This window comes from Herpailurus yagouaroundi, unplaced genomic scaffold (assembly GCF_014898765.1).
Source record: "Herpailurus yagouaroundi ecotype Mexico unplaced genomic scaffold, PumYag 182, whole genome shotgun sequence".
In the NCBI taxonomy this organism is placed as follows: Eukaryota; Metazoa; Chordata; class Mammalia; order Carnivora; family Felidae; genus Herpailurus; species Herpailurus yagouaroundi.
The window spans coordinates 21,978,442-21,996,606 of record NW_024412413.1 but is presented as its reverse complement, the minus strand read 5'-3'; the positions used below and the strand labels follow the sequence as shown (position 1 = coordinate 21,996,606).

The 18,165-nt window shown below is 34.5% G+C and overlaps 1 protein-coding gene across 8 annotated transcripts in view; it reads right to left on the bottom strand.

Annotated features, from left to right (window-relative positions):
- The window catches only part of ANKS1B (ankyrin repeat and sterile alpha motif domain containing 1B), a 909,382-nt gene that overhangs the window by 647,323 nt on the left and 243,894 nt on the right, over window positions 1–18,165 (bottom strand). For all 8 annotated transcript variants that reach the window (XM_040491122.1, XM_040491120.1, XM_040491121.1 and 5 more), the window contains one exon: window positions 4,615–4,751. In XM_040491122.1, the coding sequence (XP_040347056.1) occupies window positions 4,615–4,751 (137 nt within the window). The remainder of the gene's footprint in view (window positions 1–4,614; window positions 4,752–18,165) is intronic.

The following is an 18,165-nucleotide window of genomic DNA, read 5'->3' as shown; positions in this document are numbered from 1 at the left end:
ATAAATAATTACTACAACCAGAAATTTAAACAACTCCATTAAAAAAAAAACTTGAATAGGTGCTCCTCAAAAGATCTAAGAATGATCAATAACCACAGGAAAAGGTGCTCAATATTATTAGTTACAAGAAAAATGCAAATTAAAACTATAATGAGAAATCTTTTCACACCCATAAGAATGATTAAAGTAAAAAAAATTTAAAAGTCTAATACACCAAAAGTCTGAGAGATGTGGAGAAACTAAAATTCTCACACCTTTCTCTTGTGATTATAAAATGGAACAACTACTCTGAAAAGTTCTTGGGAAGTTTCTTATAAAGTTATTTACTCATCTACTTTATGACCCAACAATTCCACTCTTTGGTATGTATACAAAAACATATGTCCATAAAAGGATTTGAATGTGAGTATTCATAGCACATTCGTTCAAAATATCAAACAGCAGGAAAACAACACAAGTATCAATCAACAGGAAAATGGATAAACAAATTGTACTATATTAATCTAAGAGAATACTACTCAGCAATAAAGGAACAATATGAGTGAATCCCAAAAACATTATGTTGAGTTAAAAAAGTCAGACATTGACATACACAAAACACACACACACTGGAGGATTCCATTTACGTAAAGTCCAAGAATAGACAATTCTAATCTATGGCAATAATAATCAGAAAGAAGTTATTTTTGGGGCACTTGGATGGCTCAGTTGGTTAAGGAACCAACTTCGACTCAGGTCATGATCTCTTGCTGTGAGTTTAAAGCCCCATGTCAGTCTGTGCTGACAGCTCAGAGCCTGGAGCCTGCTTGGGATTGTGTGTCTCCATTGATCTCTGCCCCTCCCCCACTCACACTCTGTGTCTCTCTGTCTCTCAAACATGAATAAACATTAAAAAAGAAAGAAAGAAAGAAGTTGCTTTCAAGGAGGGAATGGGGGTAGTTGATTGAAAAGGGGCATGAAGCAACTTTCAGGGATGATGACAATGTTTTAATATCTTGCTTTGAGTGGTGATTACACCTACATATGCAATGGTCAAAATTCATTAAATTTTGTTTTATTCTTCAGTTGGGGAGAAAAAAAGATGCTTCACCAAGAAAACATTTTAAAAGAAGAAAAGTTATTGCAAGAAGCATGTAATTAGTAGAAAGAAGAAAACTTGGTGTGTCAACAGACTTACCTAAAATTTTTTTCAATGGCAATATTTTTTCAAGTGTTTTGAAGTCCTTTTTTTGAGTTCCAAAATAATTTTATTTTCAAATATAAGTAAATAAACCCACCCTTGTGAATTCATTTAAATAGAAAAACTCAGCCTTGTGGGTCAATATAGTGGAGAAAAACAAAGAATAACCAGTAGCATATAAATATTTCAGTGTCTGTTAATTGAAAATAGAATGCTTCATAATCTGGACATTTTTAAGACACAAAAGAGCCCAAAGAGGCAAAGGTAAAAAGATCAAACACAAGATGCAGAACTAACAGCTGTGACTTAGTGAGTTAATAAATATGCTGAATAAGTCAAACTCAACAAAGCACTGCAAGTTGGTAGCTTCCAAGTAATTAACACACCAACCAGAAACACATGCAATGTGTAATCAGGCCTATCTCATTTTGAAAGCAAGGACTCTTTGGTTACAATGGATATTCTCCATTAATAGGTAGTTATGGAAAGTATGTTAGGTAAAGGCATGCATGAAGCAAAGGGAAGTAACCTAACTTGCTCTATCTAAGCAGTCTTTGTTTGCAGTGAATGAGATGAAAGTTCTGTTTTCATTTCTATCTATTCTATCATTTCTATTTATTCTTTCTCATTCTTCTTACAATAAGACTGAATACATCTACTACTAACACCTGGGCAAATAAATGTAAATTCATGGATAACAGTTGTATTTATACTTTTGTTTCCAAGGCTCATCAACAGTTTCAAGAGTGAAATGATCATTTCAACCATGTTATTAATTTCTAATTAGTAAATAAAAAAACGTATTTGAATACTACCACAAGTCATTCTAACTTCACATTTCCTACATTTCCACACATAAAGCCAGAATTAGCAGACACTTTAGAGGATTAAATCTGTGATCAAAATATAGGCTCTTATATAAGCTAACCAATAATTATCTTTTCTTTGAAACAGTTAACTCTTGACAATGTTCCATCTCTGATACACCTGTGACTTGTCAGAGCACACCAGGGAGTCTGTTACACTGTCCATCTAGCTATCCCCCATCCATGCCCTCTAGTCTCTAAACCCTCTCTTGAAATCATGTGTCTGACCTATACTCCCTCATAATTACCTCCACTTGAATCTTCTACTTCCTGCTCTCTGCCATGAATATGGAGCCCAGAAGATCAGAAGAAATAAGTAAAACACCAAAGTCTTTGAGACAAAAGTAAGAGTAGTCCAAGTGAGGTTATATTATTTTCCAACTATACACCTTAGCTGCTACTGTTCTATTACATACATACTTTCAGGCTGCACTGGTTCAAATTTAAATACCATCATCATTGGTTTCCTGAATTTCTCACTTCATTTTTTTTTCCTTCCTAAATCATCATTATAACATCTAAGAAAGGAAGGTAGAATCAGTTGCCTTCATAAACATTTAATAATGGACAGAACCAAGGAATAGAGTCAAAAGGAATTTCTGGCTTTCATACTACCAATACTTTTTTTCAGTTTACCTAAAATAAACTAAAATAGAATAGAGAATGCAAAGAAGGATTTACAGAGTAAGATCCCTTAGAATTGGTTAGATTACAAATATGTAGAAAGAAAATCTGCTTTTTATTCACTGAGTGGCTAAATGCATTTACATTAGATAGTTATGCTGATGTAAAAATAAATGTGTTTAGTAATGGATGTTAACATATATATAAGATAATCTCCTACCTAAGTAATTAAAAATGCTGAAAATGTAATGGCTGCACAAAAACACTAGAAACACCTTCATATAATGAGAGAACAAGTGAAGATAAATGTGACATTTAGCATCTAAATCTGGCTTTAATGAGGTTTATGTCTTGAAGCAAATGAAGTAGATCAAATTTTTCTGGAAGAAAAGAAGGGATCTTTGAAGACACTTCCTCTTCCACACAGTTGGACACTGTGAAATGTTACCTTGCCAAAATGAACTTGTAAGTTCCATCCTCATACAGATGTTGTACAACCTCAAGAAGATTTTTCTAACCTCTGAGCAGGAGGAGACAACTATTATACTGAAGGGAAAAAAAGGAACTTGAATCAGTTGTACAATTAGCCCCTTGTAGTGTCAACAGCTTTATTCATAACACAATATCACATTCCCTTGAAATTAATGATGGTTACATGAAACTATTTATATGAAAGTATTCTATAAATATAGTGAATATTTAAGGTCAAAATGCTATTTATTGATGAGGATGATTATAATGAAAATAAACTAAAATAAATCATCCTGAAGAAGGTAAGATATCAAGCAAATCATTGCTCATTTAGACCAAAACAGTCTTAAAAAGAGACATTTGTCTTACAAATTGGCTCAAAGGATTTGCTCATACTATATATCTAAGTGGATGGTGAATGGCATTGATTGGATCCAAAGTCCCCCTCTCTTGGATTTTATGAGGCCCATTCAGAATGAGCCAGGTTGAGAACACCACCAATTCCATGTTCTGAGTCCATCTGTTGGCAAAAATATAATGCAAACAGCTTTATAAGTGCTATTTTCAATGAAATATCACAGAACAGCTTGTCCCAATGATATTTCTAAAGCTTGCCTGCAAACCGCCTACTGGAAAATCCAACTGAAAGAGAAGAGGGAAGAGAAAGAAACCCATACGTACAAGTGACAGAAACGAAAAAAGGACAAAAGGTAGAGAGAGACAAGCTAGAGAAAAGTGAGCACTGGAGAAAAATAAGGTGCAATGAGGGGTGCAATATTCAACATGGACAAAAGGAGGGGCGCCTGGGTGGCTTAGTTGGTTAAGTGTCTGACTTCAGCTCAAGTAATGATCTCGCAGTTTGTGAGTTCAAGCCCCGCATCGGGCTCTGGGCTGATGGCTCAGAGCCTGGAGCCTGCTTTGGATTCTGTGTCTCCCTCTCTCTCTGCCCCTCCCCCGTTCATGCTCTGTCTCTCTCTCTTTCAAAAATAAGTAAATATTAAAAGAAATTTTTTAAACAAGGACAAAAGGCAACCACAAGGAATAGAGAATTTAAAGAAAATATATCGAAACAACTTAGGTTGGAAGATGGAGAGGTGATCACAAATAATGCAGCATGTCGAGAGAAGTGAAGACAAAAGGAGCATGAAAACCCAGAAAACATGTAATAGTTTAATAATTGGAGCATAATTATTAAAATGTAGTGAGAGAAAAGTGATATGAAATAGTCAATTTTCTAAGTTTCACTTGTTTTTTCACGTGATATATAAATTCATTTTTCCAAAAGCTAGTATGGATTTCAGTATCTGTCATCAACTCCAAGGTTAGGAAACATCCTCTTCCAAGTCTCTTCTTTTAATCTAAAAATCTATTTGCATATCATAAAATAGTCCAAGCATTGCAATATAAGCAGTATACATGCAATGATTCCAAAACAAAATACACTACTGCAGGTGATATCATCTGGGCACTTACCTGGGGTCGAATAACTTTTACAATATTTTTGAGGGCAGTGTCAGGGGATGGAGGTGAGCAGTCGGGTGTTGGGCCTGTTGAGCTGTTTCTATGGTTACTACTTCCTGGAGCAGTAATTGCTACCTCAGATGCATTATCTGTGAATAAAAATAGAACTGCCATAAACCTTATCACTCAGTTTACCTTTTAAGACTTGAAATTACTTTAGTGAACATGAATTGAGAATTCAGCTTAAAACTGGTATCAATTACAAGATCATAATGAGGAATATGCATAGCAGTATATTTTAAAGATAATGTTTACTGAATGCTTTACTTTCTTTTGGAATGGTAAATATCATACCCTGTAGTATTATTCCAAAAAGGAAGAGTATTATTATTCAATTCATGACAGATACCCAACACAGCTATTAAGACTGCGTTTACTATACAAAGGGCAAAACTTCACCTTAACTAAAAACAGTAAGATTTTTTTATATGATTGGGCTAACTTTTCCCCATAATCTTTCATATGGGTATTGATATTTATTAAAGTGGAAGTTTCATATCTTCCTGAGTCATAAAACCCAAATTCAAGCCTCCTGAAAGCACGTCCCCCAGAAATCCCTCAAACTATAGAGAACCATCCCGGTGAATTAAAATTGAGGGGCGCCTGGGTGGCGCAGTCGGTTAAGCGTCCGACTTCAGCCAGGTCACGATCTCGCGGTCTGTGAGTTCGAGCCCCGCATCGGGTTCTGGGCTGATGGCTCAGAGCCTGGAGCCTGTTTCCAATTCTGTGTCTCCCTCTCTCTCTGCCCCTCCCCCGTTCATGCTCTGTCTCTCTCTGTCCCAAAAATAAATAAACGTTGAAAAAAAAAATTTTAAAAAAATAAAATAAAATAAAATTGAGGAAAAACTGACATGTGTGAACAATGGTTTTACAATGTAGACTAACACAAAACAATCACACCCAGATAAACACATCTTCTATAATCAAGCTAATCGAATAAAATTTCAAAAATCTAAATTATTTCTCTCTTTTGCTCAGTATGAGGGTCAAAGGAAAAATAAAGTGATGACTTTAAAATCAGCAACATGCATAAAACTCTCTTCTTAAATTTTTATCGAAACAAAATAACAAAAAAGATGCAGTTTTAGAATGTTTAAATCACTTGGAAAAGGATGGGAAAGTTCCAAAAATAACTCTTGGTAGCACATAGAAGTTATATTATTTTAACAACAATTTGACAATCCTCTATAGCTTTGTTTGGAAACTGTTGCAAGCTCAAATCTAAAACAAATTACTTCCTTGTTATGTTTTTAATTAGTTCCCAATAAGTTTCTGTTCTAGACAGCTGAATTGATGCAAAGACTGAGACTGTCAATTCTTTATGGACCTGCAAGGTTTTGTATTCTATGGCCATTGCCTACAGTCCCAAGTAAAAAGTAGTAAGTAATGAAGATGCCTCTTGCTCATAAAAAGTGAGGGGATGAAAACTCTACCCACATAAAAACATAATTCAGTTTCACTGGGGAGTCCAGACATAGGCTTATGAAACAAAAATATATAAGTGTGATATATTGAATTAAATAGATCATTTATTAAATAAGTCTTAACAGTGTCCAGAGCTTACTCTTGACTCAGGTTTAATGGATAAGGTGAGATCTGAATTAGAATCTCAAGAAACACAGAGTTCCAAAAGACAGTAATATGGGGTGGTCTTCTGTCTAGGATATAATTGGTATGAGTAACTACTGAAACAGAGACAAAATATCAGTCAGCAAGACAATGAAAAGAAGTCCTGATTCTCTCCAATTTGTCCCTCCCTTTCATTCATTCAACCATACATCTAAAATCATTTATTTGGGGGCAACTATGTATCAGGTATTATGTTATATTCTAAGGATAAATGGAAAAGAGCCTCTAGGCAGAGGGTAGAGGGTAGGGAAAGATAGGTGGAGCACAGAGGACTTTTAGGGCAGTAAAACTATTCTGTATGATATGATAACAGTGGATACATGTCATTATACATTTGCCTAAACCCATCAAGAGTGAATCTTAGCATAAACTATGGACATTGGATGATAATGATGGGTCATTGTAGATTCACTGATTGTAACAAATGTACCAGTATGGTGGGTCATGTCCATAGTGGGGGAAGCTGTGCTTGTGTGGTGGCAGGGTACAAGAGAAACCTCGATACCTGATGCTCAATTTTTCTACAAACCTAAAACTGCTTTGAAAAATTAAGTTTAATAAAATGTTTAAAAATCCATGCCCTTAAGAAGTATACAGTCAAATATGATATCAGAATTGTAGACAAGGTATAATGCCATATAACTTGAGATTTTATAACAGATAAATGAAGCTTAATGAAAAAGCAAGGGAGGAACAATCATCAGACTGGCTGGGAAGGAAGAGGCTGTGAAAGCCTTCAGTTTTCAGGCAAGAAAGCTGGGACAGATCATAAAACATAAGGGCATGGAGATAAAAAGAGCATAGATAAAGATATTGTTTTATGTTAGGAAGAAGCTGGAGATAAGTTTAAATAAGTAAAAGGAAGTTTTGTTGGTATATAGTGTATATTTAATTCTGAAGTGATATAGTAATAATAATAGCTAATGTTTACTGAACTCCAGTGAAATAATGTTAGAGTCTTTATTTTCATTATTTATTCTCTCTTTTGTATATTCATTGTTGTCTTTCTGTGTTGCATTCTGAATAGCTTTTTATACTCATTTTCCAGTTTATTAGCTCTTTTTCGGCAATGTCAAGTCTGCTATCAAACTATTTTCTTAATTTCACTGATACTTCACATTTCTAAAATTTCTATTTGGTTCTTTTTCAAATATGCAACATCACTATTTGGCATTTTTCAGTTTCCTAACAATTTTTTTTTAATTTTTTTTTTTTACATTTATATATTTTTGAGAGACAGAGACAGATCATGAAGAGGGGAGGAGCAGAGAGAGAGGGAGACACAGAATCTGAAGCAGGCTCCAGGCTCCGAGCTGTCAGCACAGAGCCTGACATGGGGCTTGAACTCACAAATTGCAAGATCAAGACCTAGGCCGAAGTCGGATGCTTAACCGACTGAGCCATCCAGGAGCCCCTAGTTTCCTGACAATTTCAAGCTTGTTTTTATTTAGTGGAAAATAGCAAGCAATTATTGTTGTTGTTGTTAATCTGTGCCTGATAATTCCAATACCTGAAGTCTTTATGGATCTGTTTCTGTATCTCTGGCTCTCACTCATGGTATTTCATTCCATTATCTGTCTCATCTTCAATTCTGTGCTATTTGCTACTCAACTTTTGTTAGCACAAGATAAACAACACTAAATCCAATTCTTTGCCTTTTAGCAAATGCTACTATAAAAAAGCATACAAACTTACATTCTAATACCAGATAATGAAGTCTGTGGAAAACTTGTCTGCTCAATGTTGGACAATTTATTTAACCTCTCTGGACTTCAGTTTTCTTAACTTTAAAAATGAAAATGATCGGGGCGCCTGGGTGGCGCAGTCGGTTAAGCGTCCGACTTCAACCAGGTCACGATCTCACGGTCCGTGAGTTCGAGCCCCGCGTCGGGCTCTGGGCTGATGGCTCAGAGCCTGGAACCTGTTTCCGATTCTGTGTCTCCCTCTCTCTCTGCCCCTCGCCCGTTCATGCTCTGTCTCTCTCTGTCCCAAAAATAAATAAACGTTGGAAAAAAAAATAATAAAAATTAAAATGATTAATAACTGTCTAGAAGAAAGTTATTGTTTATGTGTGCAGATAAAATGAGAGAATACATATGAAAAGTAAATAGCATGCTATCAGGCACATAGCATGGGTTTTATTTTTCCCTATGAAGCCAAATATCAAAGAATAAAATAAAACATAGAAGAGGAAAGAAAATTTAGAAAGAAAAGCAAAAAAAAAAAAAAATTAAACACTAATGCTTTACAGATAATACATCTAGAGTAAAGACTGTGACTACTTGGGTAGATTTTGAGACCAATATTTGTTAGCTATTAACACAAATTGGTAGAGACAGAATTTAATTCCAGGGATAAGAGATAATCCCTTGAGGAATGATTCACTGCAAGGGCTGGTCCTGGTGACTACCCTTGTGACAAAGTCAGAAAAACTGAGGCGTATTTCATGCAGACTATAAGGCAAAAGCTTTTTAATGTTTCTTATAAGTAATTTAATACATAGTACAAGACAGTGGGTAATCAAGCACTAAATTATTTAGAAAAGACTATAAATGTCTCCATCTTCTGAATCCACAATCTGTACCATTACACTGATAATTTGATTTCATAGTACCTTGTATTGTTCATTATCTCTTTCAGACTAGGCTATATTTTTGCAGACACTTATATTTTCCTTATACCCTCCATGGCTCTTAGATTAATGCCTTTAAAAATACTAAATGAAATAAAGTGAATAAAGCAAAACCTGTGTGTCAATGGCAACCATCAAAAATGCCCTTGATTAAATGGAGAAAGGTGATCTGGCTTTTGTAATTCCACGGCCTTTTTTTTGGAGAAAATCCAAATGAGAAGCATAATTTATATATCCTTTATTATATAATTTATAAAAATACCAATTATCCAGTGGAATTTGCAAAATGACAGCCTGTATCCAAGACAGTTTTACATGGTCAACCTACATTTTACACCTGCAGCTACAAAACATTGCTGATGAAAAGGAAATGAGGTGTGTAAAAACTGCTTAGAGAAAATTACTAAACATACCTGCAATTTCGAATTGAAATAAGAGACCTATCTTTTAGTCAGTTTTTCTCACTACACATAGATTAGCATTATGACTGTCCACGTTCTCTAAAATAACAAGCTTAGAAAAAGTCTTCTAACTTACTTGAGCTTTTATTTTTTTTAATTATAATTTTTTTTAATGTTTATTTATTTTTGAGAGAGACAGAGACAGAAAGTGAGTGGGCTGGAGCAGAGAGAGGGAGGCACAGAATCTGAAGCAGGCTCCAGGCTCCGAGCTGTCAGCACAGAGCCTAATGCGGGGCTTGAACTCACGAGCTGTGAGATCATGACCTGAGCCGAAGTTGGACGCTCAACCAACTGAGCCACCTAGGCGCCCCAAGCTTTTAGAAGTATTCTGTGAATATGAAATAATTCATGTACAATGTTATAGAATAGAATTTAACATCATTCACTAGCGTGTACTGAGCAGTTAAAGCACAGGAACCATGCTAATTGGTATGTAGCTGACAAACAGAACTGAGATTACTTCTGGCTGGGAATTCAAGAAAAGTGTCATGGCAGAGGTCTCTGACAGATTAGTAAAATTCATACATGAAGAGATGAGAGGGAAGGGCATTCCAGAGTTGGAAGTATGATGAGTAAAAGGTAGAGAGATAGAAAAGAATTAGGCACATTTGTGGAAGGAATAAAGAAGAGTTCAGTTTGAATAGGATATTCATGGAGGAAATACCAAGAAATGGAAGGGTCATAAACAACACACCTGAGCTTTGAAATCAGATGAACCTAACCTGAAATCCTGCCATATTCTTTAATGGAAGTATAACTGACATACAATATCCCATTAGTATTTGGTGTACATCAAAGTGATTGAATATTTTTACATATTATGAAATGATCCTCACAGTAAGTATAGTTACCAACTATCACCATACATTTTTATCAATTCATCTACAGACACACAACCCAAGGGTTGTTTCCATATCTTGGCTATTGTAAATAATGCTACAATGAACATAGGGGTGCATATATCCATTTGAATTGGTGTTTTCATTTTCTTTGTACAAATATCCTGAAGTGGAATTGCTGGCTTCCATGACAGTTCTATTTTTAATTTTTTGAGGAACTTTGCAAGGTATTGTTTTCCATAGTGGCTGCATTAATTGATCCACATCTTGCAACATTTGTTATTTTTTGTCTTTTTAATAATAGCCAATCTGACTGGTGTGATATGAGTATTGCTACGCCAGCTTTCTTTTTGTTTCAATGCCTTCACTTTCAGTCTATGTGTGCCTTCAGATCTGAAGTGCATCTCTTGTAGGCAGCATATAGATGGGTATTTTTTTTAACCTTCAGACACCTTATGTCTTTTGACTGGAACATTTAGTCCATTAACATTTGAAGTATTCATTGATAGATGAGTACTTGTTGACATTTGTTAATTGTTAATTGTTTTCAAATTGTTTTTGAAACAATTTTTCTTTTTTCTGGTCTCCTTCCTTGTGATTTGGTGGTTTTCTTTAGTGTTATGTTTAGGTTTCTTTATTTTTTTTTTGTATCCATTGTAGGTTTTGGTTTGTGGTTACCATAAGGTACTAGCATGTGTGCATGTATGTGTGCGTGCGCATATGTGTGTGTGTGTGTGTGTGTGTGTGTAGTCTATTTTAAGCTGAGAGTTGCTTAAACACATTCTATAAGCACTACATTTCTGCTTTTCATCTCCCCCCAACATTTTACGTTTTGACATCATATTTTACATCTTTTATTTTGTGTATCCCTTAGCTACTCAATGTACTTGTAGTTGATTTTGCTATTTTTGTCTTTTAATTTTCATACTAGATTTTTAAGTGGATATATATATATATATATATATATATATATTTGCCTTGACCAATGAGATTTTTTTCTTTTATATATTTTCTTATTTCTAATTAGGGCCTTTTCTTTTCTGATTAAAGAAGACCCTTTAACATTTCTTGTAGGACTGGTTTAGTGGTGATGAACTCCCTTAGTTTTTGCTTGTCTGGGATGTGATACAGTAAGAGTAAGGTGCCAGTGAGAACAACAAACTATGGCTAGCTTCAACAATTTCGAAGACTGGATCCTTGAGCTATGGAGCCACCAAGCCAACCCCGGGCTTCTTATGCCTAGAATGTTATATGAGAGAGCAATATGTTCTATGGTGTTAAAGCCATAATTATTTTGGATATCTGTAACAGCAGTCAAATTTATATCCTAACTAATGCATGGGGCAAGAGAGCTATCAGTGAGGGAGTAGACTGTCTTAGCAGGGTAAACATTTGCTATCTTGTTTTCATCTGATGCCAGTGAAATTTATATTTGATTATGACATTGTATAAGGGAAGGTAATCATTATTGTTTTAATTAAAAAATGGTAAAAATCCTAACTAACAAAGGGGAAAATTACCAATAAGTCAATGAAACCAGAAAAATATGAAAAAAGAATAAAAGAGAAAAAATAAACTAAAATAAATAAGAAACATAAAATGAAAGTAATAAAATCAAGTATGTCAGTTGTGGACATCAGTTCTTATGGAAAGAATTATCCCCCAACAAAAACAGAGATGGCTGCAATTTAGTGTCAGCTGGGTCTGTGGTTTCATCTCAGGTTTGACCGGGAACAGTTGGCTTCACTCACATGGTTGTTGGCAGCACTGGATTTTCATGAACTGTTGGGCTGAGAGCCTTATTTTCTCTCTGGCTATTGACTAGAAGCTTCCCTGTTCCTTGCCATGTGGGTCTCTCTACAGAGGCTCACAATGGGACAATGGCTTGCATCAGAGTGATTAAGCCAGAGAGCAAGAGAAAATTAGCAAGACAGAAGCCAGAGCTCTTTTGTAACCTGATCTTGGAAGTGACACCTATTATTTTTGCCATCTTCTACTCATTAGAAACAAGTCACTAGGTCCAGTCCACATATCGGGGGAACGAATTGCACAAGGGCATAAATATCAGTAGGTGAGATAATTAGGAGTTATCTTAGAGACTTAATATCACAGTCCTGCAGGAAAAAGCTACTCTCAAACTACTGATGGCAACAGAAATGGATACAGCCATTTTGGAAAGCAATAGCATTAAGATCAGTGTCTCTTGATAGCACGGCCAACTTACCTTGGTTTGCTAGGTTCTTTCTCAGTTTTAAACCTGGAAGTCCTACATCCTGAGAATCCCTTCAGTCCTGGGCCTTGGTTAGTCACCCTACTCTGGAGCCAGGCTGTGGGGTTTAAATAATGACTCCACACTTACTAGCAATGTGAACTTGGGTAAGTTACTTAATTTCTCTGTGCCTCAGTTTCCTTATCTGTAAAATAAAAATAATAATAGCATATTTGTGGAAACTAAATGAGATAATACATGTAAAGTGCTTAAAGCAATGTATGGCACATAAAAAGTGCCCAATGATATTAAATATACTAAAATATACATATCCTTTCACTAGGGTATACACACAATTATTATCCAAACCGGGACACTTTTGATAGTGAAAGGGAGTGCTAATAACAATTATGCCAGGTCAAAAGCATAAAAGAGTATATTGAGGGAAAGTGGGATATATGATCCTTACATGTGACCTACATTGAAATGTATCTCATAGAAGTAAAAGCACCTCCATATAAGACAAGTGCACAATGATGTTTACTACTCTTTTAATGGTGGAAAAATAATGCAAAATAAAGTGAATGCTTATCAATAGAGGTGGAATAAATCATGATGCATAATACCATCAAATTTTATGCAACCTTTAAAAGAGTGAATTATAGGGATAACAACTGACTTGAAGGAAGTCCTTTGAAATACTGTTGAATGAGAAAAATAATATTCAGGAAAATATATTATGACTTTCCTTTTTGTAAAACAAAAGGTTTACATTCAGAGGCAAATACTGAAGCTTGAACTTCAGGATCCCAAACTTTCATGGGCCTATTCCAAGATGCTGGGGAGGGTCTCTGGAAATGTTTTTGTAAATTTGGTAAAAGTAAAATATTTTAATTGCAATAAGCTCAGATTTCTTCATATTTCTTCCAACTCCAATTTCCTTGATATCACACTTCTGTTTGTTTTTGGTAGTATTAAAATGGCTGCAGACATTTTTGGAATCTGGCTAAGGAGAAGATTAGTTTCGGATAAATTTAGTTTGGGTTTAGTGGGACATATTTGCAAGGTTTAAGTCACTCCCTTGTATAGTCCAGATGTTAAAATGGCTTCTAGAAATTCTGCTAACATCTTCTGTGCAAACTCATCTGGTATGTGACTATAAGGTTTAGAGCACTACTATGATATGAGTGATATTATGATAAGAGTGTGGCCTAGAAATACTTGTGTACCAGAAATATTTGGTATGTACAGAAGTTAGTGTATGGAAAGTTCTTCCAAATCTTATAGCTTAGATATGAAAGAGGGTTTTTATCAAATTTGACAATAATCCTAAAAACTAGCATGGCAGTGCCAATAAGCGATTATAAAGCTGAAAGGAGATTTTCTACAGACAAAAAAAAAAAGCCCTAATTTTGATCAATGATGCTAAACGAGGAAAAAATTCAACAAGGAAAGATTGAATTATTTTATTTTCTCTACGTTAGCATTGTCTAAAAGAAGTATAATGTGAGCCACATATGTAACTTTAAATTTGCTAGTAGCCACATTTTTAAAAGTTTTGAAAATAGATAAAATTAATTTTAATAATGTATCATTTGGGGCGCCTGGGTGGCTCAGTCGGTTGGGCGTCCGACTTCAGCTCAGGTCACGATCTCGCGGTCCCTGAGTTCGAGCCCCGCGTCGGGCTCTGGGCTGATGGCTCAGAGCCTGGAGCCTGCTTCGGATGCTGTGACTCCCTCTCTCTCTGCCCCTCCCCCGTTCATGCTCTGTCTCTCTCTGTCTCTCTCTGTCTCAAAAATAAATAAAACGTTAAAAAAATAAAAAAAATAATGTATCATTTAACTCAATTTATCAAAAATATTGCATTTTCAATTATTAATAATTATATTTTACTTTCCTTTTTATGTACTAGCTCCTCATAATCTGAAGTGTGATTTACACTTTCAGCATGTGAATTCAGGTAGTAAACTTTCACTGGAAATACATGATCTGTATTTAGATTTTATAAAATTACAGTTGGAAAAGTAGATTCAACTGTAAACAAACTTGGCCTAAACATACTTAAAAGTTTTCAGATAACTGAAATGAGTAGCCAAAAATTATTTTTCCTTTAGTATTTGCATCCACATTCATATAATTATTTCATCGCTTTTGGAAGAATTGATTTGACTTTGACATAGTTTCAGCTTCAAAATTATATCTGCCCAAGTTAAGTAAGTTCTCTGAGTCAGAATTATTAATATAAAAGTCAAGAGGTATTGCATACATTTAAATTATAAGTTTGGAATCTGCTAAAAATGTTTTAAAATGTTTTATGGGACATTTAATTCTAATTTTAAGCAAATAATTTTCACTGATTCTATTTTCATTGTTGAGAGCAAACTTCTTACCAAATTTACTATGCATTTGCTGGATGTACCTCTTACTACTTTCCACTTTATTATCTCAAAAAAAATTTTTTTAGACAACAAACATCTTCTTCAGTATGCTCTGCCATGGCAAATTATAACTGGCATCATCATGAAATTTGTGACATATCATATTCCAGTCTCTCCTTTTTCCATTTAAAAGAATGCTTCAGTCATAAAATGTGTGCAAAGTGGAAAAGGAGATGAGGTGAGGGAACTGGGGAAACCCTAGTCATTATAGGAAAATCCCAGTCCTTCCTTAGTGTGTTGGAACTTATGCATGGGGGCCCTCCAAAACTGTATAACTACATCGGGAGGATCTGCATGTTTCTACACCTAATTACCAACAGCAGAAAGGACAGTCTTTGCTTGCAGACAACTACAATCCTTATACAATGAAGGAAAAAATAAAATTTCAAACTAATAGGTATGGCATGATTCTATTTTGGTTTTATTTTATTTTCCTTAAAAAGAAATAAAGCCCATGTGTATACACATATACATGTTTGTCTATGCTTGTATGTGTAAGGAGACAGCTAAAGGATATATACTGAGCTGTTAGCATTGTCTAAATGAAGGTGGGTTAAGAAGTTAGCACAACTGGGTCAGGAAAAATGGTGAAAATGATCAGTATTGCCCTTATAAAATTATGCATTGTATTATAGGTTTTAATTCAGTACTACACACATATATTTATCATTTGTAAGCCATCCAATACAGGAAAAACCTTTTTCAAATATACTATGATTTATTATTATTGTTGTTAGTTCATAATTTCATTATATTATAATCTGAGATTGGGACCTGATTCTCTGATATGTTAAGACTGCCCTTGTGACCTAGTTAAGTAGTCAGTTTTTATAAGTGCTTTATGTATGTGTGAAAGAATACATGTATTCTCTACTGATGGGTACAGAGTTCTAAATATGTCTATTAAATCATGATTGTTAGCTCTGGGCTGATGGCTCGGAGCCTGGAGCCTGTTTCCGATTCTGTGTCTCCCTCTCTCTCTGCCCCTCCCCCGTTCATGCTCTGTCTCTCTCTGTCCCAAAAATAAATAAACGTTGAAAAAAAATTTTTTTTAAATCATGATTGTTAGTTGTATTATTCAACATAATATATTCTTTTTAAATTTATTTTTGTATTTTTTGGAGAGACAAAGCATGAGTAGGGAGGGAGAGAGAGAGAGAGAGAGAGAGACAGAGAGAGAGAGGGAGAGAGAGAGAATCTTACCCTGGGGCCCAACGCAAGGCTTGATTACACAACCCTTAGATCATGACCTGAGCTGAAATCAAGACAGATGCTCAACCAACTGAGCCACCCAGGTGCCACTAACAAAGTATATTCCTTTTTTTAAAAATTTTCTTTACTGTTTATTTATTTTTGAGAGAGAGAGAGAGAGAGAGAGAGAGAGAGCGAGCACCAGCGTTGGGGCAGACAGGGAGACACAGAATCCAAAGCAGGCTCCAGGCTCCCAGCTGTTAGCAGAGCCTGACTTGAGGCTCGAACTCACGAACCATGAGATGGTGACCTGAGCCGAAGTTAACTTAACCTACTGAGCTACTCAGGCGCCCCTAACAAAGTGTATTCATATGCTTCTTCATTTATCAAAATTCTCAGTGAAATATGATATATTAAAATCTTTCACAAATTGTGGATTTCAATTTGTCTTCAAACTCTTATCAGTTTTGGCTTTTAATATTTCAAGGCAATGTTGTATGTGAAAACGACTGAAAAATTTTGTGACTTTATACTTCTTACTATATTGTGCTTTATTCTTTTATTGTTATGTAGTATCCCTCTTTATCTCTTTTAATGTTTTAAGTTTCAACTATATCTGGACTGATGATATTGCTTTAATGCCTTTCTTTAGGTTGTTTTCACTTGATCTTTTGTTTCTTAACCCCTTTGTGTCATTTTTACTTATGCTCAACTCCTGGAAAATTAATAGAGAAAGATTTTTAAAAACTGAATCCAGTATGATTATCTTTGTCTTTTATTAATTATTTTCTATTTTGTGGTTTTGGTTTGCCATGCTTACTCTTGGCTTCGCCTCTTTTTTTCCATATTTAAGGACATTTTAATTAATAAAAATTTCTTTATTATTTTATTTTATACTACTGGTTTGGAAGATATAAATTATGTTCCTGATTTTTACTGGTTTATCTCAAAATTTTTACTAGAAATTTTGTAACAAAAAATTAAAAATTATTAAGTATCTTTGTCTAATTTCTTAGCCCACTTTACTTACTCTCTGATCATAACCCTCTATCTTCCTTGTTTTTATAGTCTGAAAATTTAATACACCTGACTGTACATTTTTAGAAGGAGGCATGATTTCTGGCTCCCTCTTGAAGTGGGGCTCTTTTAGATTCCATATCCCTGAAGGATGCAGTCTTCCTATGGATCCTGCCCATTTTGAGGCCCAGTCACGAGGTGGGATTGCCATTTAGGTTCCAATTTCTAGTTTGTGTCTCTGATCCAGTTGACAATAGAGATTTTTTCTTTTTTCTTTTTTTTTTTTTTAGCACAGCTAGAATTTGTAACTTTCTCATTTTATATTGTACCCTCATCATTGTTTTGGATGCACTGGAAAATAGGGGAAGAGTTGCTTTAAAGTAAACCTGAAAGACCTTGCTGAGTTGACAGGTCATGTTATAATTTTATAATCAGAAAAATGTATAATTGATTTAAAAAATAAATATAATACAAGTCTATATACATCTAATGTTCATTCACATTTATATAAAGCTATACACAGGAAAAAAAAACAAGAAAGAAATAAACCAGGATGTTAACATCAGTTACCCTGATAGGTAAGATTCAGTAAAATACTTTACTTTTATTTTTTTTAATTTTCACATATTGAACAAAATTAACAAAATTATTTATTCAGTTTTATAATGAAAGCTTATTATAATAAGTTCTATATAAGTTCATAATGATCAACTTATTTTTAAAAGGCTACTAGAAGAAAAATTAGCATTATATTAGTAGCTATATTAAAAATTATTATACTATACTAAAAAATAATAACACCAATATAACAGGTTTTCCTAAGGGAAACAAAAGATATTTAAAATGATTTCAGAGGTTTAGAAGAATTTCTGTGTTGCTAGTTTGAGAATTAGACATATCACTCCTTTCCACACTTGGTTACAATAATCTAAGTATGCTTCTATTGAAATGATGATCCAGGATCCTCAAACTTGCCTGTGACTTAATGTCTGCTTACTTTTAAAATTTTCTAAGGAAAAGAATGTTAGCTGGTTCACTGCTCTTGACTTGTTTATAGCGCAGTTTTTAGCATTCCATTATTTTCTTT